Source organism: Eulemur rufifrons, chromosome 28 (genome assembly GCF_041146395.1).
Source record: "Eulemur rufifrons isolate Redbay chromosome 28, OSU_ERuf_1, whole genome shotgun sequence".
NCBI lineage: Eukaryota > Metazoa > Chordata > Mammalia > Primates > Lemuridae > Eulemur > Eulemur rufifrons.
The window spans coordinates 21181052-21207663 of NC_091010.1; the positions used below are offsets into that span (position 1 = coordinate 21181052).

Consider the following 26612-nt stretch of genomic DNA (forward strand, 5'->3'; position numbering starts at 1 on the left):
GCGTTGTGCTTACACCTGGACATGACCTGGGAAAGAGGAGCCCGAGGCTGGTCCCTCCCTCTGGGTCAGAAACAGTGGCAGGAAAACCCTGGAAACTGGGAAATAGAAGGCTGAAAGGCTGGCTGTGGTCCCCCCGCCCAACCCCGTCCATGGCCAAGGTCCAGCAGGCAGGGCCTGGAGGCTCTGGCTTCTTGGCCATGCGTAGCTCTTGTTCTTCTGTGCCTCAGGGGTCGCTCCCCACCAGGCTGAGCAGGGCGTTCTTGTAGTCACCACTGGTGTCCCCCTGAGGGTGGGAGGTGGGGGCACGAGGGTTAGGAGAAGGCGTTGGTGCCCTCAGCCTGCTCTTCAGAGCAGCCGCTGCTGTTATTGCTCAGAGTCGTGCTCCTTGTGTCGGACCTGGCCCCCTCCCTCCGAGAGTTCCTGAACCTCAGTCTCCATGCTGTGCCGTGCCTCTTTCCAGGCTATTCCTTTGTGTCTGCTTTTGACTCTCTTACCAACTACGTAGAGATGGAGATGGATATGGAAATGAATCACAGAGACAGCTCTGCTTGGAAACAGGATGGTGTGTGGGAGGCTCCCTAACCCCGCAGCTGCCCCAGGCCGCTGCCCCACGGTGCCAGGTGCACCCAACCATGCTTAGCACGATCCATTATTTATCCAACACCTGCCACGGCAGTTCAGGGAACCAAGGCTGGGAACAGGGGTCCCAGTGCCACACCTGGGGGCAGGGCCATGGGGTGGAGAGAGCCTGGCCTTTGGGCCACGCAGACCTGGACACGGCTCTGTGCTGCACTGACCATATGGCTGAGGCGAGTCCCGCTCCTCTCTGAGGCTCATTATAAAGTGATGCTGGTGACACCATGCCCTCGCTGAGATGTGAGGACAAAGTAGCAGGAGGAAGGCAAGCTGGCCTGCCCAGCAGCTGGCTCACGTTGGGGGCTGCGGAGCTCATGTTCCAATGCCATAGAGCCCACAGGGCCAAGGCTGAGCCTGCGTCTTAGCTGCTGGTAGGTTCTGCTAGGATTGGCTAGTTGGGGTCTGCACAGACAGCCAGGGGGACGGCGTGAGGGCAAAGCATCCAGCTCCCCTTTCATGTGGCCGGGGACAATGGGCCCAAGGCCACTCAGTCCAAGGCCGCACAGTCAGGAGGCGCTAGGCTGGGCCAGCGCCACTTTCCTGTGCTCTGGAGCAGTTTAGGTCTCATAGGAATCGTCTATTCCTTGACAGCTTAATGAAATTTGCCTGTTTGGGGCCTGAAATCTTGCTGTAGATTTTAAACTACATTTTAATTTTTTTTTTTTTTTTACTATTTTAAAGGCAACTTTTGTCATATGGTTTTTATAAGAAAAACATTAATTTTGTCTCCTTTTTCAAACATATGAGTTATACATGGAATTTTCATACATTTTCCTATTAATTTCTTTGCAGGAGTTTTTAACACACATATTCATCTTAGAAATATTTTTTGCTTTGGTGACATCTATGGAGAGTGGTTTATACTAAGCAGAAAATGGTCAACTTATTCATGATTCTAACTGAATTTTCTTAAGTGACAACATTAGGCAAAATTCAAACAGGGTAGGCTTCATGTATTTCTAGAAATCTCTCTGATGCCATAAGTAACCACATGTGGTTGAGAGTACACTCAGCGGGGACCACCTGTGGCCCCGATGGCTTCTGCCTGACTCTCCTGCCTCCTGCTGAGTTGGGCAGGGAGCCTAAGGCAAATCCAGGCATTTCTCCAGTGGCCCCCTCCCCTCTCAGCCCCACCAACCTGCTGCCCCAGTTAAAGCAGAATTGTCAGTTGTGTATTTCTTGGAAAATGTAGTTAACAATAACAGACATTTGGAGGAGAACTAGAGACTTGACTTAGTAGCCAATGGAGACCTGGGGGTATTTTTCATGATTTGACTTCAGCCAATAAAATTGTCAAGGCCTCAATCTGCATACATCACCAGATGAGCTATTTCTTTTGAGTTTCAGCAGTGTGGTAATCACTCTGCATTTTGCAGGCTCCAGTCTGGTTAGGCAATCCATTGCAGCCCACGGATTTATCTCCTTAGTGGTTTGCTGCCAGGGCTACTGAATTCTGGGCGTGAGTGGTGGGCCCAGATGCCTACCCAGTGCTTTACTCTCATTGACTCTTCAGATGTGGCACCTTCTGCGAGGATCTAGTGCATTTCTGAAGGGGCCACCGTAACTCAAGTGCAGAGCCAGCTTTCTGGGCGAGATATAGAGAGGCCTCTGTGCCCTGGTCCCTGTGTCCACCCCCAGCCCCAGTCAGGCTCCAGCCACACTGACCTCCTTGCTGATCCCTGAACGCACCACATAATGACGAGCACAAGTGCGTGGTGCCCACTGGGAAGAGATGGACACATGTGGCATTGGCCGCGGCATCCAGGTCTCCCAGGAATGTCTACGTTTCCAACTGGCCTGAGGAGTGGGGCCCCAGGCTCACCATGATCATGCTGCTGAGGGTCTGGCCGTACATCTTGTTGAACTGACACTTGATGAGGTTTAAGTCAATCTCACTCCTTGAAACGATGTTCCTTATCAGGGTCCCATCGCGTGTCCCTGCTCCCTGGACAAGAAAGTGGCAATCAATGACCATGTCTCGCCTTTCCTGGCCGTCTCTGTAGTGATGGACAGATCTGTGTGTCAGGTTCTGGGACTGTTGGAGGGAGGGAGATGCAGGAAGGAGCCTCTGCTCCAGCGGGGAAGGCGGGATGAGGAATGCTCTGGTGGCCTAGGGGGTCCATTGCCTTCATCTCTTCTCACTCACTGCCCACGCCTCTTCCTCCAGGAGATGCCAAGTGCCCCAAACTGCAGGATGTGTTTGGTTTGCCACACCAGATTCTAGACCCAAAACGCTCACGGCTCCAGGGATGGTGCTTCCTCGTAGAGCAGCAGCAGCATCAGTGACCTACCTGCCAGCTCGCAAGCAGGGCCGTCCTGCTCACTTCCACCCCGACCAGTCTCGTGTCGGCTGGAGCCATGTGGCCCAGGGACTCCCACGCCCTCTCTCATTTGTTGGGCAGGCGTGGCCAGAGGGCAGAGGCCAGAGTTTGTGACACGGATCTTACTTGCGGGGGGTGTTAGCAACCGTAAGTCAGAGAAGATGGACACTGACTTTAGTCTAGGGAATTAATTTTACTATCTGTCTTCCAGTTTGGTTCCAGACAGCAGAAACTCCACCTGATAAGAGTGGTTTGGGCATCTGTTTTTTGCGGCTAATGCAGCCTTTTGGGCAGTAGGCAAACCAAGGATGGCACCCCTGGCACACTTAGGAAAGCCGAGCTGCTGTGAGCTGCAGTCCCCCTCTGAACCTGTCCACCAAGGGTGCCTTGATTCCTGCAAGCCCGGCCTGTGACCCCCAGTAGCTCGCTCAGGGAGCCCACGTGGTGCAATGAAAAGGGCAATTGGGCCAGCGTGGGTTGAAGTCAAGGCTCTGCCATTTAGCAGCTGTGTGACCTTGAACTTGAGTCTTAGTTTCATCACCTCTGGGATGGCAATGACAACACGGGTCTCCCAGGACTGTTGTAAAAGTTCAGTGCAGTGAACACCTGTGAGTGCACCTGCTCAGATTCACCGCAGGATGCATGGCTTCCCTTTCCCAAACTCAGCCTGCCCTCTGAGAACTAAAGCCTTTCTGACCCACAAGAGGCTGGGATAAGAGAAGACCCCAGTGTTGAGGACAGTGGTGGCTCCTAGCTCCTCAGCTTTGCAGTTGGTGCCACATAGTGAGAATTGTATGGGGCACAGAAAGACAGGACAGTTACCTTCATGGCGTAGTAGAGCCTCTCTGCAAAGTAGCTGTGGAGGTTCCGGGTGCACTTCACTGGCAAACAGGAGAGCTCTGTTAAGGCCTGGAGGTTGTAGGCGGCATTGCACACAACTACTTATTTATGTCTCACCTCAGGGTTAGCATTGTGCAAGGCGGGGTATATGTCTTTGAGCCCTGCCTATCCCCAAATAAGAGGCTTTGTGTCAGGTGGGGCAGGGCTGTGAAGGAGGCCTGGGGCACTGGGCACAGCTCCAACGGCCCAGAGCAGGCAGGCAAAAGGGCCAGACATGAAATGCACTGGAGCCCACAGGACTCTTCTGGAGACACCAGCTCAGGCCCATCCGAGGGCAGCTCAGACCCAGGGCAGCCCCTGGGCTCTCGTGCCCAGAGACAGCTCCTCCAAGAATCCAGCCACTCAGCTCCACAGGGGCGCCACAGTATGGTGGCGTGAGTCCAAGAACTGAGCTCCAGCTCTTACCCACGGTGAGCATGGCCTCCTCCAGCGAGCCGTGGGTCTCACTCTTGATGCTGTCCTCAATGCTCTTGTTGGCGATTTTCTCGTATTCCTCAAACACTGTGGAGAGAAGGCTCTGCTTTGGGGACACTAGGACCTCTGCATGACACCCCCCAGCATCTTGGATCAGACTGCACATCCATGTGCCACCCTGACCTCCCACGTGGAGACCAGGGAAAGAGCCCAGGGCCCTGGTTCTCTCCCCAGCTCCAAGCACGACAGGCCGCAGCACCAAGGCAGAGGCTGCACAGCCAGGGCGCGCCCTGTGGCCCCGGCACTGCACCCTTCCTCCCCGGTACCTCTCAGCAGGTGAGTGGCACTGCGAGTGCACAGGATGGTGATGAATTTCATCTCGTCAGTCCCGCGGATCTTCTCGCCCGCCGCATACAGATCCTGGCATTGAGACCCCACAGCAAGGAAGGAGAGTAGGGAGGTGAGGGACAGAGCCCAGAGTCCCAGAGCTGGGGCCACGTCAGCCCCTGTCCGCTCTGCCAGGCCAGCACTCTCCTCTGCTTGGCTGTCTCCTCTTCCCCCAACAGCTCTGGCTTAAAACCTCTTCTCCATATGGGCCACAGGCTGCTTGAGGGACTGCCCCTCCGTGGCTGCCCTCTCTCCGGGCAGCACTGATCACCACGTGCCCTGCCACCAGGCTGACCTACAGAGGCCTGGACACACGGGCCCCGCCCTGAGCCCCGGCATCCCCAGGTGTGGGCTGTTCCTGCCAGGATAGAGCTTCAGCACCCCCACCCCAAGTCACGCTCCTTCCCCCCTGAGTCTCCCCAACACCCTCACTTTCATCCTTAGACACCAGAGGACAAAGGCCTGCAGGAACCTGAGCTGGGTGGGTCCCAGCCTAGTGTCAAAGAAAGCCCCCACAGGCAGAGGGGCTGGAGTCTGATGGCAGGGGGAGAGGCCTTGTGGCCAGCAGGGCGCAGCCTCACCTGTGCATCTTGGAGAGCCAGTCCTGGGTCCACAAAGCCGCTCACGTCATCCCTGCTGCCCTAGGAACAGCGGAGGTGGCTCTGTAAGGCAGGCTGGGCGACCCGAGCAGCCGGGCTGAGGGGAGGGCCGGGCTTGGAGGGCAGGCAGGGCTCTGTGCTCTTTGGCCACGGGACTTTCAGCAAGCCAGTTATCCTCTCCAAGCCTCGGTTTTCTCATCTATACAATGGGGTAGTCAGGGCCGCCTCACAGGGAATGGGGGATTCAGTGAGCTAAGGGAAGCACGGGGCCTGCGTGAGGGACCCACTGTCTTCCCACTTCCAGGGTATCCACGTATGGCAGAGTCAGGACAGGTGCAGGGCCTCTGCCACTGGGACCCTTCAAACACACTGAGACACTCCCAATGAGCCCAGGCCACTGGGGCTGTCCCATGCCCCGGCCCTGACCCCAGCAGCTCTGTTAAGGGCTGCTCCCTGGGGTGGGGCTGTGGGGATGCCCAGGAGCCTGGCTGTGATACCTGCAGAAGGCACACCAGGATCCTCTCCAGGTAGCCACTGGTGTCTGCTTGGATGTCCTCCTCCAGGCTGGACCCATAGTCTGCAGGGAAACAGGGCCATGAGGTGGAGGCAGAGACCTGGAGCCTCCCCAGGCCTGCTTTCCTCCTTCCAGCCCTGTTTGCCACACTTCTCCTGATTAAAGCCTTCTAGGAAGGACGAGTCCTTGGCATGGGCATGGATGCAATCCCAGGTGTCCAAATGGCAGCTGTTACCTGGGAGGTTGTTCAGAACTAAAAGCGACATGGATGCCCAACCAAGCTCGAAGCAAAAAGATGGGCCAGGCCAGAGAGCCAGGCTGGGGCTGCCGATGGAGCTGCACTACATCTCAGGTTCAGCAGAGCCAAAGCCTTCAGGCAGCCCCACCAGGCACATAGCGCGGGGGACGTGCTGGCCTCTGCTAGCCTGTGGTCCACACCCCACTGTAACAGGGCTTGGTGGATGGCTCTCTGCAGCCCCGTGGGCCAGCCTGTGCCCAGCCAGGAAGGGGCCAGCCCTGTCCACCGCTGATGCAGCCTGTGGTCCACAGCACTGCCATGGCCCTCAAGGGCAGAGAGTTTAGCTGGGCACACGCCTCTCTGCCCAGCAGCTGTGAGCTCACAGATGGGGTCTGAGTCACGCCCAACCTCACTGTCAGGCCCAGGACTCAGCACGCAGTAGGCACTCAGCACCCATGGACCCCAAACGGTCCTGTCTGAGGTGGCCCAGATCAGTGCATGACCCTTGCTCCCTGCCAGGCTGCCAGAGCTCATGGCCAGCCCCAAGTGGAGCTTTCCCTCAGGCCCCCACGCCTCTCCCCCTTGGTAGCCCCCCTTACCCTCCTCATATGCCTTCATTATCTCCCGCAGCTGGGTCTTGGTCCGAGAGGCCAGGATCTCAATGATGACGCCCTCTTTGGTTCCTAAGCCCTGTGGACAGAAACTTCTGCGTGCCGGAGCGCCTTGCCGCGGCCCTGTGCTGCCCACACCCTCTTTCCTCCAGAGGTCTGAGCCTCAGGGAGGACCGTCACTGCTCTGCCCTACTCTGATGGGGGCCTCGGCTGGAGGATGTTACGGGGGAAATCACAGGGTGGTCTTTGGCGATGGGCGCTCTGTGCCTGCTCCCCCTCCTCAGCTGGGTGGTCTCGGACAGGTCGCTCCACCTCCCGGAGCCTAAGCAGCCTCACCCGGGATGGGGATAAGAAGCTGGCCCCACCCTGAGGGAGCCTTAGAGATCAAGACTGGAGATCACGGATGTCCACACGGGACGTGTCCTTTCCACGGACGAGATTGCTGTTACTAGGTCCCCATTCCCCTTAATCTGCAGAAGCAAAAGGAGTGGCAGGAAGTAAAGGGGAGCCCGAGGGGCCACACGGGACCACAGGGCTGGGTCCCGATTCCGCTGCGGACCTGGGCTAGTGAGGTTCTGGGGAGTTAGGGTTTTGGTGGCATCACGGCCATTGGAGGTGTCAGTCAGGGGCCACTACGTCCTGGTGTTGGGTGGCAGTCTCAGCAGCAGGCAGGGCCCAGGAGGCCGTGCCAGATGTCACTCAGGGGAGCCCAGGGCTGCCAGTGCCTGGCCCCTGACCCCCCAGGCCACTGGGAGCGTTTCTGCCCTGCCCCCGCCCCACTTGCCTACTTACCTTCATGGCATCGTGCAGCTCCTTGGCCTCGTATCTGTGTGGCGGGTACATGAGGGCCACAATGAGCCTCTCAAACTTGCCACTTAGCTCTGACTTCAAGGTCTCGGTGAGATCCTGATGCAGGGAAAAGGAAAGAGGGGGACCGGTTGTAAGCCGGGCACAGCTGAGTGCAGGCAGCAGGGCGTTGGCCGGGCCCAGGGCTGGGGCTGGGTCCCGAGTGGGCCCTGCCACGTGCTCGCTCTTTCCTCCCTCTGAGCATCCACACCCTCCCCTGTTCAACAGCGACAAGGGCGCCCCTGCTTCTGCCGCTGCTCCGGGGCTGATGGAGAGACGTGTGTGACTCAGCTCAGCACTCGACGCAGTGCTGGGCACGCCATCAGCCCCCAGTAAAATTGCCATTGCCCACCAGACTGCAAGCTCTGAGGTGGCACGGCCATTATGTGCCTGTCACTTGGCCCACAGGCACCCAGTGAGTGAATGCAAGGATGAATGAAAGAACCCATCTCACGTGTGTCTCCTTCTGAGGGCACATGCCCTTCCGAGGAGCCGCAGCCCAGCTGGTCTGCACAGAGCAGCAGCAAGGTCAAGGGCTTTGCCAGGCCCGGGTTTAAATCCCAACCTTGCTGTTTACAGGCTCTGGGATCTCGGGCAACTTTCAACCTCTCTGAACATCAGTGTCCCCAAGTGTTGAGTGCAGAGAATAATGCATAGCTGCGAGGACTAAGAGAGAAACTAAAATGCACGTCGCTTTCTCCAAGGGGATATTTGGGCTTCATCACTGATCTTCCTTTGTTAAATCTCCAAACTAACGATTTGAGCCAGTGGAGGCTTCCAGGCAACCCCGGCTATGCACACAATTACTCCTGTGCTCACTGAGTCCCCACGTGTCAGGCTCTGTCCTAGGGCTGGGGCAGTTGGGAGGAGAAACAAAGGGTCTGGCCTGCTTGCTCCCTGCCCTTAGAGTTCCCCTCAGGGTGGCAGAAGGGATGGGGCATGGGCACAAGCAGCGCCAACATGAGAGTGCCCAAGCCACGGCACAGGACGGAGCCGGCCTGCACGTCTGGGCTGGGGAAAGAGAAGGGAGGACAAGGCTCAGGGAGCAGGACAAGCAAAGCCTGGGGCAGGAAGCAGCTCCCACTGGGGCCCCTGGGACAGCGTGAAGGAGCTGGGGGGGGGGGGGGGAGGCGGGAAAGGAAGGTGGGGCCAGGCCACAGGAGGCTGATGCCAGGCCAGGGCTCTGGGCAGCTATAAACTGCGCTGCCAGGCAAAACACAGGGCGGCCAATTAGATTGGAATTTCTGACAAATAAATGAGACCGGTTTTGGTGTAAGCGGGCCCCATGTGCCCGTGTTTCCAGTGGGCTGGCTCAGAGAAAGGCCTGCTCCAGGGCAGCTGCATCCCAGGCTGTTTCCCCAACCCTCCCCCACCCAGGCACCCTCTAGCCCCCCTCACCTTGCCAAACTGAGCCTTGAAGGACTTGGCGATCTGCTGCCTCTGCATGTTGCTTCTCCTGGTGAGCACATCGGTGATGGCCTGCTCATTGGTCCCTGCAGGGGTACACAGTGTGACCACCCCCCTACCCCCAGGGCACTAGTTCGGGCTGGGGAAGGGGAGGCAGCTACTTGGTGGCTGAGCAGCGGGGACACGCCGCCTGGATAGCTCTAAATGCCCGGATCATTTTCATGGTGTAAACAACACACTTAGGAAATCCACCTCCCCATTTCCCACACAACCCGCACCCACACAGTGCTGGGGTGTGGCCCAGGTCCACCCTCACAGTCACAGCATCGGAGGACCAGCTGGCTCTGGACATTGCCCCTGGGCCTTGGCCTTGGCCAAGTGAGATCTCCTGTCCTCCTTGGTGCTGGTCACAGTAAGGGCAGTCAGCGCTAAGCCCAGACCTCTGGGTCTGAAGTCTGGCCCAGCTACACCTCTCCCTGAGCCTCTGTTTTCTCATTTGGAAATGGAGACAATGGCATAGATTTCACTGAAAGGGGAGGCCATGAAAATGTTTTACAGGCTTGTCTAGGAATAGTGGTTCCCATTAATGCCCAGTTCATGGGGCAGAGCCAGCTAAGGGGTAAATCCCGCCTGGGGTGAGATCAGGGCTGGGCCAGCCCTCACCCACTCCCAGGAATACTGAGGGCAGCCCTGGGTGGATGCTGGAGACAGAAGGAAGCAGCTCTGTGGCCAGCGGCATGGGGCAAGGGGACCCTGGGTCAGCCCCGCAGCCCTCCACACCCCCATGCCAGGTGCTGTTCCAGCAACGTCCCACCCAGAATTCACAGACACACATGGGTCCAGAGTTCATGGGGCCATTTTATATGTGAGAAGCTCAGACTGATGGTGAAGTCACTTGCACAGGGACACACAGCAGATGGCCTCCCCCTTCCCCGCTACTCAGGGATCCACAGCCGCCCTCCCCCGCTCCAGTCTTAGCAGGGCAGGTGCCAACCACTGCTGGGGAACCTGGGGCCTGTGTGATTTTCTGGGTATTGGAGTCACTCTCAGAGGATCCTGGGGGCACCCCAACTCCCTGGCTGTCCCCAGCACCCACTTTCCAGGGCTGTGAGTGGAGGGGTCTTGAGCAGAGAGGTGAAGCCCCAGAGAGGCCCAGCCCTGGCAAGGCTGCGGACGCCACTCACCGATCCCCTTCATGGCTTTGTAGAGGGTCTCCGCGTCAGGGTCTGGGTTGAAGTGGGAGCTGCCCTTCACCGTGACACCCTCCTGTTCAACCTGCAAGAGAGCCAGGCCTGCTCAAAACAGGAAGGGGCCGGGAAGGCAGCGCAGGCTCCCGGCCCATCCTGCGGCCCGCCCGGCAGGGCGAGCACCTTCCCTGGGCTGTGAGAGCAGCTGGGCCCTTGCAGGCCAGTGCAGAGCCTTCCAGCCCCTTGGCCAACAGGCCAGAGCAGCCGGAGCCACAGCCTGTGGGGAGAAGCCGCACAAACTCCTGTCCCTGCCTGCGCACCTGAAGGCAGGTGCAGCATCACGCATAGGCAGCAGGAAGGGATAGACCCACCCAAAGATACGAGACAAAAGAGCACTTGAGTTACGGCTTCTTGGAGCTGAACGCGCTGCCGTGAGAGCCGGCAGACAAGCTGGGAGGCTGGCGTGGTTCTCTGCCTCTCAGGAATGCTTTGAGCTCAGTCTGCCCTCCTCCTGAGGAGTGGGGGCTTCCAGGACCTTAGGGGGTGGGAGGCCCAGCTGAGCATCCTGACAGATAAGGGTATGTGCAAGTCCATAGGCTCATGGGGCGCAGAGGGTTAGGTTTGGAAAGAACCACAGGATGCTCTGCAGATTGTGACATAAACCAGATGACCGGAGTACCTGGGCCCTAGACTCCCAAGCCTGCAATTCAGGGCTTGCCTGAGGAATCTTTAAACTTGTGCCCTGCGCAATGTCTCAGATGCTTAAGATGGGTGACCCCTTATAAGTACATTTTGGAGGAGGGATGGTAGAGAGTGGACGGAGATTGGACATGGGCATTGAATTAGAGAAAGACTCAGAGATCCTCAAATGGAAAGGAGTTTATAGTCACATTGAGTCTGGTCTTCCACTCACCTGTTCACCTATCGGCTCCGTCACCCCCATGAGCCATCTACTTTTCCACCGACTCGCCCACCCATCCACCCGCCCACCGACCATCTGTCCATCCATCCATCCATCCATCCACCCAGCCAGCCAGCCAATCCCTAGGTTACATCCTGAAAATACAGAACAGATTCCCATCAGTGGTATGTCTGTAAGGATCTTTCCTTTGAGTAAGAGCTAAATACCTTTTGTACCCTGTACCCTTTGCTTGACCTTCAAATGTCTGGTGGCCTGTCTTCCTGACTCATTTCTTAGCACCATGTTTCACAGCAGAAATAGAAGTAGTTCCTGTGGAAATTCCATCCAAAGAGAACCCGTGTGTTCCCAGATGCTACCCAAACGTGGGCAGACTCATGATATCCCTCACCTGTGGAGTCACGCGCTGCTGCTCCTCCTGTTAGTGGTTTGAGCACATCGTTTGTGCCAGGTGCTTTAGGTGCAATGCTTGCCCCCTGGACATCTCCAGCAGCTGTGCTGGGTGAGTACTGATGCCCATTTTACAAGCAAGGGCGCAGGGCTCGGTGAGCTTGCCCAGGTCACACAGCTAGTAAGCGGTAGTGCTGGCACCTCCCCCACGGCGTGACTCAGAGCTGAGCTGTGTTGACCGTCCCCACTGTACCGATGACTCAACCTTTCCCAGGGAATGAGTGTTCCCAGAACGCTTCACAGGAGGAAGCCCTGCCCACAGGAACGCAGGTCGTCTGGGAATGTGGGGGCATCCCAGCTCTCAGTGCCTGGCTCTGCGGACCCCCCAGGGGGGCTTCCCTCTGCACCCAAGTGGGCATTAGGGGGCTGTGGTGCAGCAGCCACTGGCCAGGCCATGTGGCCCAGTCACCAAGGAGTGTCCCATTCAGCAGGTGCAAGGGAGGGCTCAAGTGACACTGTGTGTAAGCAGCTCCCTGGGTGGTTCTGATCTCCCCACATCAAGAAGCCTCAGGCCCACTTCCCACTCTAAGGTTTTAGGAAAAAGGGGGGGGGGGAGCAATGTTCTTGGAATCAGAGCCCTGGATGTCATCCTGGAGTGGGAAGGAAGCTCCAGAGGTCTCTATCATGGCTGCCTGCTGTTGGAGGAGCCTCTGGTTCTGGCTGGGTCTTGTCCAGGGCTGGGCCCATCCAGACAGGAACATTTTCACTGAAAAGGTGACCCAGACAGTGTGTGACTCTATGTATCTAACACATTCTGTGATGGCATAGAGGAACTGCCACACCTTTGCCTTCCCTGTCACGGGGCTGCCCAGAGAAGCTGGGAGGCAGTTTGTCTCTACAAGAGAGGCATGTGGGGCGGGGGGATGCCCTAAAGAAGGAGGGTGTGGCTCTTCCATCCCCCCAGTCCTGTTCCTGGCCTGGCTTTGTGCCCAGGGGACGTTTGGTCTTCCCTGGCAGCTCAGCAGTCGCAGGTGAGGTCTACCTGGGCACTTGCTGCCCCGAGCCAGCTCCGGCGTGAGTGGTAGCTGGCCCAGGCCACAGTGCGGGCTCTGCAGCCAGGCTGCTCAGATTCTAACCCAGCCCCTGACGCTTACTAGTGTGGCAACCTCAGGCGGCTGCATAGCCTACTTGTGCCTCAGTTTCCTAATCTGCAGATAAGGATACTGGTATCTATGTCATAGGCTTGTGGTGAGGCTCAAGGGAGACACTGAATGTGACGTGCTCAGAGGCGTGTCTGGCCCACAGTGGGGGTCAGTGAATGCTGTCGTGATCCTGCCAGTTTGGCCAGGTGCCCCTAAGGAGGCTCCTTCGCCTCTGCTGCACTGGGTGCAAGGCCCAGTATCAGACTGCCTTAGCCAGTGCCCAGCTTTGGAAACCACCCAGCACTGGGCTCTCCCTGCAGGCCCCAGCCAGCCAGGTCCTCCTGCTCACTCTCCTCCCTCCCCAGTCTTGACAAATGAGCACCTCTGACCCCTGGAGGCCTGCAGCCCTCCCGTGCCCTGAGGTGTGGGCATGGATGGCCCTCAAATCAGCATATTCAATCAGGTTACTCTGGAGCTTAAAGCCCTTCCATGGCTCCCCATTGTCCTTAAGGTAAAGCCCCAACTCCTTAGCCTGCCATACAAGCCCCTTTAGGACTCGGCCTTGCCTGCTTCCCCAGGTCCGTGTCTTCCCCACCCAGGATCCTCAAGTTGTGCGGAGCCATTTCCCTCCAAAGCAGCTCCCCCCGCTCTGTGCCTTTGCACACACTGTTCCCCTGCAAGGAGCAGTCTGCCTGATTCTCCCCAAACGCACGTGCGCACTCAGGCACACGCACAGCTCCACCTGACACCCCCTCCTTCAAGTGGCAGGACTCCTGTAGGGGCCCTTCCTCTGGATCTTCCTGCCCCTCAGGTTCCCCTGTTGCATTTCAAGCTTTCTTCATCTGCCTGTCTCCCCAGCTCAGGTCCTGTCCCTGCGGTGAGCACCTCTAGGCCTGGGACAGCCAAGGTCTGCCTTTATGTTCTCTCGGGCCTCCTGAGTGACTGACACCCAACAGCGTGCTGGAACCTGCCTCCCCACCAGCTCCCACTTACCCAAGCTTTCCACCAGGCCATCTTGTTCACCTTGAGGCCACCTTTCGCAGGGAGACGGAGAGACGCAGATCAACCTCCACGCGGAGACTCCACACGTCTGGCCGCTGCAGCAGGCTGCTCAGTGGGGTGTGGCGCTGTGAACAGGCTCCAGGCCTCACCCAGAGCCACCACGCCCTCCACCCCCTCCCTCCGGGCCCCTCCTGCAGCTCCCAGGCCCTGCCCAGGCCCTGCCCAGGCCTGTACTGGGGAATTACGCCACTCATGGCTCGATGTTTGGACTGTGGCTGTTACACAGCCTGGAAATTCTGAGTCCCAGCCTTTGAAAGCCACACTTAGTAAACACGCTGTAGTTCTGTATGGTTTTTACTAGACCTTGCTCATATAAAAAAGGAATGATGCCATGTGTCCCTCCCATTTATCGCAGTTTGTACACTGTTAACGCAATGGGAGCTCAGCAAAGTAACAGCAGCCTCCATTCACTGGGGTGTCACTACATCTAGACACCTCTTAATCATGCCGCGACCTGTATCCTGTTGAATCTTCCCCTCAGCACAAAGAAGTAGGTATGAGCTACCCACACTAGAGGAAGACACAGAGGCGCTGGAGGTTTGATAATATGCCAGAATCACACACCTTGTGATGTCTACGGAAAAGAAGTTAGGGCCCGAGCCACGCCCAAGAAGCCTTGAGCAAGTGGACTCGCTGTGGTTGGTCACAGTTTGGTTTTATACATTTCAGGGAGACAGGGGTTACAGGTAAAGTCATAAATCAATACGTGGGAGACATACATTGGTTTGGCCCCAAAAGATGGGCCATTTCGAAGGGGGCGGGGCTTACAGGTTCTAGGTGGCTTTAAAGATTCTTTGACTCTTAATTGGTTAAAGACATGAAGCTTTGTCAAAAGGCTTGGAATGTTTGAAGCTAAGGAGCTCTGTCAGTCAGAGACAAGCCACCAGGAGACAAGCCACAGACATATATTTGTTGTGTAAATTGAGGACCTGCAGCTTTGTCTGGGGTACCCTAGGCCTGTTAGTGGGTTACAAAGGATGTCTCCAAGAAGGGGGGAGCATGATGAGGCATGTCTGACCTCCCTCCTCAGGGCAGGCAATTTAGTTTTAGGATATCCCTTGGCCAAGAGGGGTCCACTCAGTCAGCCGGTGAGGGGGAGCCTTAAGCTTTTATTTCAGTTCACAGTGAGAAGCAGGGCTGGCATGCCCCAGGTCTCTAGGCCTTGCAGGCTCCTGATCTCCGCTAGGGACAAGTCACCAGCTCCAAAGGTACCCCAGTCCTGAGGCTGCGACGTCCGAAGCAAGTGCACTGGTGCCCACAAGCAAGACCCCGTAGTTTCGCGTGCCTCCGGCACACACGCGACCCAGAGTGCGCATGCTCCACCGCGGGGCGGGGGTGGGGGGGGTGACATCACTGTAGGCCAGGGCCACTGTGCTCCTGTGGGACCTCATTTGAAAGGGGCGGGGCGAATCAGCCTGAGAAAACGGTCAGGAACTTCAGGGGCGGAGCCGGTGTCTGATTGACAGGCGAGAGGCCAATGAGAGAAGGAAGGCCAGACGAAGGAACGCGCCACCTTCAGTTAAACTGTCACCGCGCATGGGAATTCTAGCAGGTTTTGCCTCTCAGGTTATCAACAAGCTCGGCTCGGTCCAGCGCTCTCGAAACTGATCTTTTCTGGGGGATCATCATTCTTATCTATAAAGATCAATAACATGGGTGACACCAATGTGGTGTTGAACAGGCAGTTGCTGATAGATGTTCTCGTAGAAATATTTTTTGTGTAAGTTTTGCAATGGCCTTTGTGCAAGCTTGTGGTTTTTGCAAAGACTTTTGTGATAGTTTTTGTTATTACATATACAAGCATGAGAACCCTGTCTTCATAGCCATAAGGACTATTACTCAGCCTTAAAAAGGAAGGAAATTCTGACACATGCTACAACATGGATAAACCTTAAGGACATTAGCCTAAGTGAAAGAAGCCAGTCACAAAAGGACAAATACCAAATGACTCCACTCATATGAGGTGCCTAGAGAAGTCAAATATAGGGACAGAAGTTACTATTTAATGGGTAGAGTCTTTTTTACAAGATGAAGAGTTCTGAAGATGGATGATTGCGACGGTTGCACAATATGAATGTACTAAATGCAACTTAAAAATGGTTAAAACAGTAAATTTTATGTTCTGCATATTATATCACCACTCACAAAAAGATCCCGCTTAGAAAATTTAAGCCTAAGAACAAATAAAGTTTTTTCAAAACATATTTTGGTTGTTTTCTTAAAAACTGATCTACCTTCTTTAGTAAAATCTAGCTGTGTATGTTCTTTAAATTTAAAAAAGTTCGATAAATATATAAATTTAAGGTAAAAAAATCTGAGGCTATATTTAGGTAAAGAGATAATGAATTTTTTTTTAAATTGTTTTACTATTAATAAGGGATGCTAAATTTTGAGAACTTTGATATCCGATAGGATTAATTTACATAGCTCTTTCATGTAATTTTTTACAGATGCAAAGTAAAAACCGAAAGATAAATGTCTTCCGACTTCCCGTAAGCTAGTACTCTCCATGGGCCTTCTCAAGTAGGAAAACTCTGGCTTTCTGTCTTCATGGAGGCACTGTGTGCGCTTTGTTTCACTCACGCACGCCTCTCCCACAGCCAAAGAAAGTGAATACTGTGCCTTATGTTAATACCACCGCTCTCACCAGTGACAAAGAGCTCTTTCTTAACATCAGTCCTGCCGAACTAACAACCAATTGGGAAATTTTTAAGAAATCAACATGCAACATCAAGTAAGACCAAAGAGGAAAAGCCCTGTCTCACCTCACTTCGAGTGACCACAATCCTGACCAGGGTGGAGTCATCTGTGCTGGCCCCTTTCATAGAACAGCAGAGCCTCTCAGCAAAGAAGGCGGGCGGTGCAGGGCACACTGCACTGCAGGTCAGACATGCTTCAGAAATGGAATCCTGACTTGACAAACAAGTCTACCCCTCCAACTTCATTTGGCACTTCCAGCCTGCCTGTGAGTCTTTCTTTCTTTTTTTTAAAGAGACACAGTCTCACTGTGTCAGGCTGGAGTGCAGTTATGCTATCATAGCTCACTCCAACCTTGTACTTCTAGGCTCAAACCTCCTGCCTCAGACTCAGCCTCCTGAGTAGCTGGGACTACAGGCACGCATCACCTTGCCTAGCTAATTTTTTTAAATATTTTGTAAAGATGAGGTCTTGCTATGTTGCCCAGGCTGGTCTCGAACTGCTAGCCTCACGGGATTCTCCTGCCTTGGCCTCCCAAAGGGCTGGGACTACAGGCATGAGCCACTGTGTCCAAGTACCACCACTGATTCTTTTCTACGTAATCATCTCAGAAACCTGAGATGAGTTGGGGACGTTCTCTCCCACTTGATTTTTCTCAGCATGCAACTTCCTAACTTCATCAGACAGATTGCCTTCAATTCTAGAAGATCTCCTTTGGCCAATAAATCCTATTTTCTCTCCATAGTTGCAGTGACTTAGATTCTGTACATGTTTTCCCTTTACAGTATGAAAATCTGTAGCACCTATGCCCTAGTAATACCTCACACCAAAAGGAATAACGACAAAAATCTGAATTCTAAAAGATAAGGATATCATCTGGCTCAGAGAAGGATATGAGATACTCTCCAATTTAAAAGAGAAAACACAGATTTGAGCAAAGATTTCAAAGCGATGCTCAGAAATCTGACAGGTTTTCTCTTTGGAAAATTCACTTAGCAAAGTCTCCCCCTGCAGATGACAGAGATATACTAACTGTATGTTTTTACTTTCACTACAATCACTATAGTAACATTTATAAGACATTCCATTGCTAATACCAATGTGTTACTAATATTCTCCCTAGTCCTATATTATCAACGGGAATGAAATTCCCATTTTGTTAGACATCTGGGTGTTAGACTACCAGAAATCGTTTAATTTCAAAAGGGAAAAGGGTCTCATAGGGCTGAGGACTTAAAAGATACGTTTGGGGGGCTCAAAATGTTTTAATGTGGCACCAGTAGTTCCTTAGGGCTTTCCCATTCACCTTAAAGGAAGTGCTACAATCTATGAGACACTGTTGCATCGTTCCCAAGAAAGTCATATAGATGAAGGCCAAATAATCGCAGAACAACGTTATGTGATCACACCAACCATTCATAGGAAATTGCACTAAAAAATGTAGGATTAGCTCAGCTGCTGCCTAAGCAGATTCCAGGAGGCTGTATTAATTATCATCACTTAATGGGAACAGACTATTGAAAGCTCCCATTCATTTAAAAACAAAGCAGAAAAAAAGCAAAAAGTATCTTATAGATGGTCTTCAAACCACTTTCAACATATCCGGAAAACTCACGGCCCACACTGCTTAACAAATCTCGATTAGCCAGCTGCAAAGAAAAATTACAGGGTTAAATATTTTCACATCTTAGAATAGAAGCCTAATCCTCAAAAGAAAAGCTCATACCCTAGAATAAGCCTCCATGGTAGCTTTCAGCTGAGGAAAGCTTCTCGTGGCAAGGATCATGTTAAAGCAAGATTCATCTGTCCCTAGTCTTCCCTCACCGGCTTGATAGGGATGCTGAGCATCTTCCTGAGCCACTTGGTGGTTTACACTCTGGTTCTCATCATGATTTCCCTGCAAAAGAGAAAGGCAGGAATTAGTAGAAGGAAATAAAAGTTCTATTAAATTTTTGTTGCAACCTAGTCACTTTGGGATTTAAAGGGACAATTTAAATAAATGATCATGGTTTAATGATGTTATGTTAACATGAGGGCTTCCAGAGATTTGAGAGTTAAATTAAACCAGAAAAGGTTTAAACAAAAATATTTCCACTAGGAGATATAAACTACCACTGAAATGGAGAAAGTATAACTCTCCCTAGCTTGGAAAATCAGTATACATTGTACTGAGTTCTACTTTGCATTCATTCATACAACTGAAAGGTATTGAGCACTTTCTTTGTGTCAGGCACTATGTTAGGTGGCAGGGACACAAGATAGACAAGGTCCCTGCCCTCAAGGAGTTTAAGTCTGGGGAGAAGGATATAATATGGAGGCTTCATGAACTTCTTTTCCTTCATCTAAGTGTAACTTTAATATGTATTTATTATTACTACATATGTAAAAATGACACATGAGCTTTTTAGAAGAAGCTATAAATAACCCAAGTGCTGCTAGACTATGCCAGTTTGTATACCAAATTCTTCCCTGGGATAGGAGGCAAGGTGGGAGGGAGGCGGCAGCCGGTTTCTCTCAAAAATAGAAACCCAAACCCAAACCAAGGAAAGGCTGCCCTCTACAGTCTCAGTGACCGTTCAATGAACACAACAGAAAGCCTGGAAAGATGCTCCTTGAAGGTGGAGAACTGTCTTCTGAAGAGCACCTGGCACAAGGAATATGTGCAGGCATATTCTAAATGGGCAACTGAATACAGCACAGGCAAAGGTGCTCAGGAAAAACTTCCCAGATTTTTGCCTTTGGATTTATACATACAACATAGTCCCATTTTCCTAGCTACTCTTCTGCTCACACCCTGAAAAAGATATGGCTTCGAACCTTGCACAAAGAAAAACTATGCACCTCATGTAAAGTCTTAATAATCATTCTTTAGCATTAAATTTCTGTTCCTACTTTTTTTCCTTCTTCTTCTTGTTCCTTTTATATCCTAACCTGCTTCCCTGCTCTGTTACTCTGATGTAGGTAAATTCAGTTTCCTTCAACCCAGTTGCTTTCTTTTCATTTCCACATCCACTCACTTTTGTGCTCTATCCTTTCTGCAACTACTTCCCCTGGCTCTTAGGAGCCCCTCCTCTGCTTTTAGATCCCCCAAGACAGTCCAACCTCGTGCACTAGCAGGACAGCCCATACCTTCTGATATTGAATAGTCTTCTGCATCATCTCTATCAAACACACCCTCATCATCTCATTCCAAGTGTGTTCCTAATACCATTCCAAATACCCTCATTAGAGTATTTTCTGTCAATTCTCTAGCACGTCTGGGGAATTAGAATAAGGAAGGTGCTAATCACAGTTCTACTGTGAACCCTAAAATATTTTGCTGCATTTCTGGCTCTTCTCACATGGTCCTCATCTCCCCTAGCACTTCCACAGCAGTCCTGCATGTCTTCAGTTAATGCTCCAGTGTAATAGGCAGGACAGAGACAGGCTTAAATGTACAGTTTCAGGCCAGGTGCAGTGGCTCACGCCTGTAATCCCAGCACTTTGGGAGGCCGAGGTGGGAGGACTGCTTGAGGCCAGGAGTTCAAGACCAGCCTGGGCAACATAGCGAGACCTCCTCTCCACAAAAAATAAAAAAATTAGGCGGAGTGGTGGTGCATGCCTGCAGCGCTAGCTACTACGGAAGCTGAGGTGGAAGGATCACCTGAGCCCATAAGTTCAAGGCTGCAGTGAACTATGATCACACCACTGCACTCCAGCCTGGGCAACAAAGACCCTGTCTCTAAAAACAATATGGAAAACTGAAATAGAATTGCTTTACAAAAACCTGAATTTCAAATCTGATTATGTAAGAAATATACATATAAAGTTTGTTACACTCAAGCTCTAGCTGCTTTCCTATAATGGTAAAGCCAGTGCGCCAGGTATTCTGTTGGGTCGCTGGGCCGCACTTTGGCCACTTCCACCTGCGCCTGGGCCAGGCGATTTCCACAGCCCTACTTTAGGTGCTCACTTTCCATCCTGGGGCCTGGGAAACGTCAGAACAGAGTCACACTATTCTACAAAGTTAATCTGATTGTAAAAATAGACACATTCTTGCCAACTTAAATTTATTTCAGGACAAATATGTTTCTGGATCACATCCTTCCCCCGAAAACCAACAAATACATACTTGCCAGTAGCTCTTATTCCGTTGTACCTTTTGAATTTTTTAAAACGGTAGGCACGTATCATTTTCAAAAACAACGGGCAAAGGTTTTGAGAAATTTGCTGAACAGACCTGGACCTCAGGCAGTGGGCTGGAGTTGGAGTGTGTTTCCTCTTCTTTTCTTTATTTTGTTTAATCTTCCCTCCTTCCTAAGAGGGAGGGCGTGGCGGGGGCTCTTCTTGCGCCCCCTAGTGGAGGAGGCGCAGGGAGCTGGCTGCCCGGGCCTAGCATCTGCTCATGGGTGACAGGTGGTGGCCCGCAGTTTGCTGGGGCTGTGCAGGCTGGCTGGCCAGTGGGCTCACGTGACAGCTTTGTCAACTCACTGCCCAGCTCTGGGTGCCTCACTGGACAGCCAGAGGGTTGGAACCAGCCCCTCCTCTGCCTTCTCCTGGTCTTCCCTCATCTACTTCTGGGCCTCAGATGAGAGGAGGGTCCAAGGGATGGGGCTGTCCCACTCCTGCCTAGAGCCAGGACACCCCAAATTATAGAACTGCACCAGCCAGGGGGACTCTTACAGAGCAGCAGGTCTAAACCCTGCATTTCAGATGGGGAAACTGAGGCTCAGGGAAGGACAATGACTCCATAGTATCAGGACTGGAACCCAGGTCCCTTACTTTCCAGACCAGAATTCTTGCACCTCACCTGCTGTGCAACCTGTTTTCAGGTGAGCTTCCAAGGGGCAGGGGGTTTAAATGGGTGTCCTGACTCCTGGGGAAACCTGAACAATCTGCCTACTTGTGGGGACCACTTGTACGAAACAACCACCCCGCACCTCACTCTGCCCGCGTCTTCCCTGTGCTGCACCCCTCCCCCTCCCCTTCTTCACCCCCCGACTCAGATGTGTCCCTTTCCTCTTCTCCCTTACAAATCCTTACCCCCAGATCAGCTTCTCTAGGAAGGCCTTGCTCCAGGTGCTCTGGGTCCCCCAGGAACGATGGCAGTCTGAGCCCAGGGTCCACGTGCATGTATGTGCAAGTGTGCCCCGACTGCTCTGTCTCCCCCACCACGCCGTGGGCCCCCAGAGGGCAATGTGGGTTTTCCCTTGTCTTGGTAACTTCCAGTCTCAGACTGAGCCCACAGGTGCTCCCCATTCCCGGGAGACAGCTGGGTGATACCTGGCATAGAACCCAGAGCCACAGACCCCAGAAAGTCAGGACTAGCAGGGCTTGTAGGCGCCACATACTTCAGGGTGTGAGCAGGTGGAAAGGGTTGCATGGCCAAGTACATCCAGCACGTTCTGTGTTAATATGAGACGAGCTTCTTCGTGCAGGACTTCTCAGAGCTGGATATCATGACTGTCCTGGAGGAGCCAGACTCAACTCACACAGGGAGACCTGAGTTCCACAGGGCAGAGGGGACCAGCTGAAATGGGGCTGCTGCCAGTCTTATAGCACCTTTGTGAAGATTAGTACAAGGAGTCCCTTCCTTAGGACATTGCCATCTGTGCAAAAATTAACACCAGCCTTGATTTTATTAGAACAAGATGCTTTACTGCCATCTGCTGGAAAGATCTCATAGTAAACACACAAACCTACTATATATGGGAATGTGCCTCCTTCCCCCTTAAATATGGTACTCTTGCCCAGTATGTAACCTGCCCAATCATGCATGGCAGCCCTGGGCCCAGAGTCATACGATCTCAACCTGTTCATCATTCCCTTTCTGCCTGCACAATAGTCCCATGTCCCAAGTGAGGGTTCTGTGCTCTAGAACACATTCCAGGGATGCTTATGCATTGACAGCACTGGCTGCGATCCAGATCCTGCACAGGCTCTACTTTGCTGTGTGACTGCAGAGAAGTCCTCACCCTCTCTGGGCCAGTTTCCCTCCTATAAAATGAGGTAGTTGAGCTTGATCATCTCCGGGGGCTCAGAGAGCTCTGAACCGAAAGTGACAGCCCTACCCTCTGTGGAACTCTGAGAAGAGCAACAGTTGTTCTCAATGGCCAACAGACAGCCAAGAAGACAGCAAAATACAACCTGGATTTTATTAGACTAGGAAATATAATTTATTTCATAAAAATTAATTTTGTTACAATAGGAATGCTAAAGGCTATGTACAGGTTGTAGTTTACAGAATAAACAGAGGTGGGACCGGGGACCATCCCTGGGGTCCTGCACCCCCTGGGCATACAACTGTGTCCATGGCCCAGGCAGGGGGTCCAGCCCTTTGCCCCCAGGAGAGCCGCTCCCTGCACCCAAGCTCCTGGTCACCTCCCCTCAGAAGGCCTGCTAAGGGACGCGGCTCGGCTGCCTGGGAGCAAGGGGAAGGGGACCAGAGGGCCCTGGATGGTCCAGATGAGGAGGGTCCCCCGCACCCTAGGAGGACCCCCGTGCCCGAGCTCTGGAGCCGGGGCACTGTGAGAGAAGGCAGAGGGAGAGGCACATAGAAGATACACTGACTGACCCTGTGGACTCGGCGGCAGGGGACAGGCACACCAACCTCCAGATGTCCAGACCTGGGACGCAGAGGTGGGTACACGCACCCACACGCAGGTGGGGACATGTGCACATGCTCCTGGAGGGGCCCTGATGTGCCCGTGGAGAACAGCACAGGCACGTACACGCGCACACACGCACACGCACACGCACACACACCCTAGGGATGAGAGAGACATACACACCGCGCGAGGGCCCTGCGGGCCCTGCAACGGCACCTCCGCTGCAGCTCTCAGGTCTGGACGCCAGGCAGGCGGCGTGGGGACACAGTCACGGCAGCCTCGGCTGATTGGTGGAGTCGGCACACCCTTTCTGGGCTTTCTTACAAAGCTGAACAGTTTGGACCTTCCCAGGAGACTCAGCCAATTGGCTTTGTGCTCCAGGACATGGTACACGATTTCTGGAAGTCAGATTGGAAACAGCACCGGGCTCCTGTCCTCCCAGCAGGCTGCAGTGGGTGGGTGGGAGGGGGTGGGAAAGGGCAGGGAGGGGAGGCAGGGCAGGCCATGGTCAACTTCTCCCCTCTGGGGCTCCCTTCAGAAGCCTAGAAAGTGTGTCAGAACCTGAAGGGCCTTGGAGAGCAGCCTTCTAGGTATAAAAAGGACACCAAAGCCCAGAGAAGGCAGCAATATGCCTGAGGTCACACAGCAGTTTAATGGCTGAGGGGGGAATTGACTCCTGGTCTTTGGACTCCCAGGTCACTTGTGGGTGTTTAAGAGCTTGTGATAGGAATGGCACCAGGAAAGCCTGTCATGGCACAACTGCGGGCCAGCCTGGTCAGGCTGCTCCCAAAGCCACGTGACAGAGGCCCACACACGTGCTTGGGCTAACAGTGACTGGGAGGGCTGAGCCCACAGGGATGGCACCTGTGACAGGCAAGGCTCGCTGTCCGTCTGAGGCAGCGTCCACACAGGCATAAGGGACGACAGCCTTGGTCTCAGTCTCACACAGGCCTGGCCCGGTCAGCAGCCCTGACAGAAGGAATCCTCTTGAATCTCTGCCTCGTCTGCTCACAGCCAACCCCACCCCAGGGGGCTGGTGGGTGGGGAGAAGTCCCGAGAGCCACTGAATCTACGGCAGGTGAGCCAGGCTGGGGACACTGGCTGGGACTCTGCCTAAAACCTGCCCTTCTCTCGGGAGACCAGACTTTCAAAGGCCAGCACGTGCTGAGGCTGGTCCCAGCGGCTGCTCTGGGGCCAGCTGGGGCGAGCCCTGGGGTTAGCACCCAGCAGTGCCAAGGGTAGCTGGCACTCGCCTTGCCTCGAGTGCCAAGGAGGGGCCTTGGAAAAGACCTCTGAACCAGCTGCAAGTGGCAAAGTGCCAGGGACTCATCCCTCCCCACTCAGGGCTCCTGGAACGTCCTGGAACAGGCTGGGTGTGGTGGCGTGTGCCAGCCCCTCCACCCTGGCAACCCCGCCTGTTCATAAAGGTTGCTTTCAGACCTCCCAGCCCCAGAGGGTGGGTGAGAAGAGGGTTGAAGGCGGTGCCAGTGGAGATGAGAGATGGGAAAGTCACTTTCCACCCTCCTCCTCCAGGCACGCAAAGCACAGCCGGCCACACGCCTCCCAGCCTCCCAGCCATGGGGTGCTGATGCGCTCCTGAAGCCACCCTGAGGCTGGGAGGCTCAGGCTTCTGCAGCAAGGGAGGCCCTCTTACCCATCCCTTACTGCTTCCCAGAAGGGGAAACTGAGGCTGAGGAAGAGCAGATTCTGGATTCTTGGGCACCAAGAGAGTGCAAATCTGCTCCAGCCCGCCTGGTCTAGAGGCTGCTGGGCTGGGAGGGGACGAGGATGCCCTGGCTGGCCCCACCCTGAGGGTGAAGCTCTCCAGCCCCTCAGGAGAGAGGTGCGCACGGAGGACTCCCCTCCCCCGCTCCATCTCTCTGCTTAAGTTCTACTCCCTCCCCCACTCCATCTCTCTGCTTAAGTTCTACTCCCTCCCCCACTCCATCTCTCTGCTTAAGTTCTACTTCTGGGCCTTGTCTCCTTTCCAGGAGCCTCCAGACCAAGACCAGGCCAGAACACTCTCCCCGGCTCACAGCAGGACTGACCTTCCATCGCTGTCCATACCCAGGGACCCCGACGAGCCTGAGGGGCGTGTGCCTGGGCTGTGGGAGGGAGGACCCCAGCCCTCGGGGTTCCCTGGCTTTACAGATTCAGCCTCTGCCTAAGATTTTAGATGGAAACTTGGTACCGTGGCTAAGATCCTGTCTGACCTACCCCTTGCACAACTGGGGAGACTGAGGCCTTGTCAGAATTTAGTCCCAGACGGATTCATTAGCCAGAAAGTAGTCCCTGTTCAGTCTCTCTCTACCTGACACACACACACACACATACACACACACACACACACACACACGCACACTCAATCCTGGCCAGAACCGTGACCATGCCCACTCGCATCCACACTCAAGAAAAGAGTTTTCTATTTTTTTGTGTGTTGTTTTTCATTTTCTTTTTTTTTTTTTCTTAAAAAGGACTTATCCAAATATCTGGATAATATATCATTTGCGTTTCCTAAGAAACTGGGTTTTTCTTTTCCCTTGTGGTTTTGGAGTTTTTCTTCTTCTTTGAGCCTTACTAGCGGTCTAAAGCTTGCTTGCTTTCCTTTTCCTTTTTGCTTTTGGGTGGGAGAAAGCAGTCTGTCTGTCTGTCTGTCTGAACTGTACTTGACTCTTCAAAGAGGAAAAGGGTGGGAGAGCAGCCGGGGCTTAGGAGGAGGGGAGGTCAGCAAAGGAGGAGGAAAATGAAGAACGCAGCTAACCCAATGGAACCCAGAAGTCGCGGGGCTGGGGGCGGGTGAGGGTGGAGGGAGGGCCACCTCCTTGTCCGCAACCGCCTCCAGAGGGCCCAGCCCCATCCGGGCTCCCACATGGGGGTCTGGGGCTGGGAGAGACACAGCAGGGGAGGGAGAAGGAACACTGGGCCCTCTAGCAACAGGGTATGTGGATTTTCTAAGGCTGATCGTGGTCTGGGGCTTGGAGTCGGAGGGCAGGGAGGAAGAGGAGGAGGGGGAACCTCCAGTTGTGAGCTGAGGGGCAGCAGAGGCTGAGCATCCCCGCCAGGAGGCTGCCCCAGGCCTCCCTGCACCCGCCTCCTGCCAGTCCCTGCCAGCCTGCAGTGCCAGGTGGCTCAGCAGTCCCCATCGGTGGCCACTGCCACCAGCATTTCACTCTTGCCCATCTCCTCCAAGGCACTGGCCAGGCTGTTGAGGTCCCCGTCGTCCTGCTGCAGCGCTTCCCAGAGGTCCAGGATCACGCCCGTGGGGCTCGCTTTGGTGGCAAAGTAATTCAGGTACCTGGCAGAGGGAAGGAGAAAGGTCTGGAGCTCCCTGAGCGCTCGGCACCTCCCAGGAGCTTGGGGGTGGAGGGCACACAGGAGGTGGGATGACTGTGGCTCTGGGGCCCCGCAGTCCTGGGTCTGAGTCCCAGCTCCTCTGCTTGCAGGTTGCGTGGTCCTGGGCAAGTCAGTGCACCTCTCTGAGTCTCAGTTTCCCCATCTCTAAAATGGGAACGATGCCAGTCACTTCCCAGTGTTATAAACAAGATCCAAGTGCATAGTGAGTAAGGGTCTAGCATTGTTTGTAACACGTAAACATCTTGTTCATCATCATCATATGCCATCACTGTCACTATCACTGAAAGACACTGGCCCCAAGAGAGACTGTCCACACATTCTCTCCTCTTCCCCTGACATTTGTTCCATGCCTATCTTAAACTCCCGATAGCGGGAACACAACCTTAGCTGTCTTTGTAAAT

At 53.9% G+C, this 26612-nt stretch overlaps 2 protein-coding genes across 5 annotated transcripts in view; both read right to left on the reverse strand.

Annotated features, from left to right (window-relative positions):
- Positions 1-223: 223 nt before the first annotated feature.
- On the reverse strand, positions 224-13589 carry LOC138376232 (annexin A8). Of its 3 annotated transcripts, XM_069460341.1 has the most exons (12): positions 13505-13589; positions 10058-10148; positions 8865-8959; positions 7413-7526; positions 6609-6699; positions 5755-5834; positions 5240-5299; positions 4598-4691; positions 4263-4358; positions 3780-3838; positions 2459-2581; positions 224-283 (listed from the first exon to the last, which is right to left on the reverse strand). In XM_069460341.1, the coding sequence occupies exons 1-12, from the start codon at positions 13523-13525 to the stop codon at positions 224-226; spliced, it is 984 nt and encodes a 327-aa protein (XP_069316442.1). In that variant the 5' UTR covers positions 13526-13589. The 3 variants fall into 3 exon arrangements, with proteins under 3 accessions (XP_069316442.1, XP_069316441.1, XP_069316440.1); XM_069460340.1 differs by lacking the exons at positions 8865-8959; positions 10058-10148 and having other exon boundaries at positions 13505-13566; XM_069460339.1 differs by lacking the exons at positions 5755-5834; positions 6609-6699 and having other exon boundaries at positions 13505-13566.
- An 8844-nt stretch (positions 13590-22433) lies between these two features.
- The window catches only part of UNC5B (unc-5 netrin receptor B), an 84607-nt gene continuing 80428 nt past the window's right edge, over positions 22434-26612 (reverse strand). For both annotated transcript variants that reach the window (XM_069459815.1, XM_069459814.1), the window contains one exon: positions 22434-26152. In XM_069459815.1, coding sequence (XP_069315916.1) covers positions 25987-26152 — 166 coding nt within the window. In that variant the 3' untranslated portion in view covers positions 22434-25986. The remainder of the gene's footprint in view (positions 26153-26612) is intronic.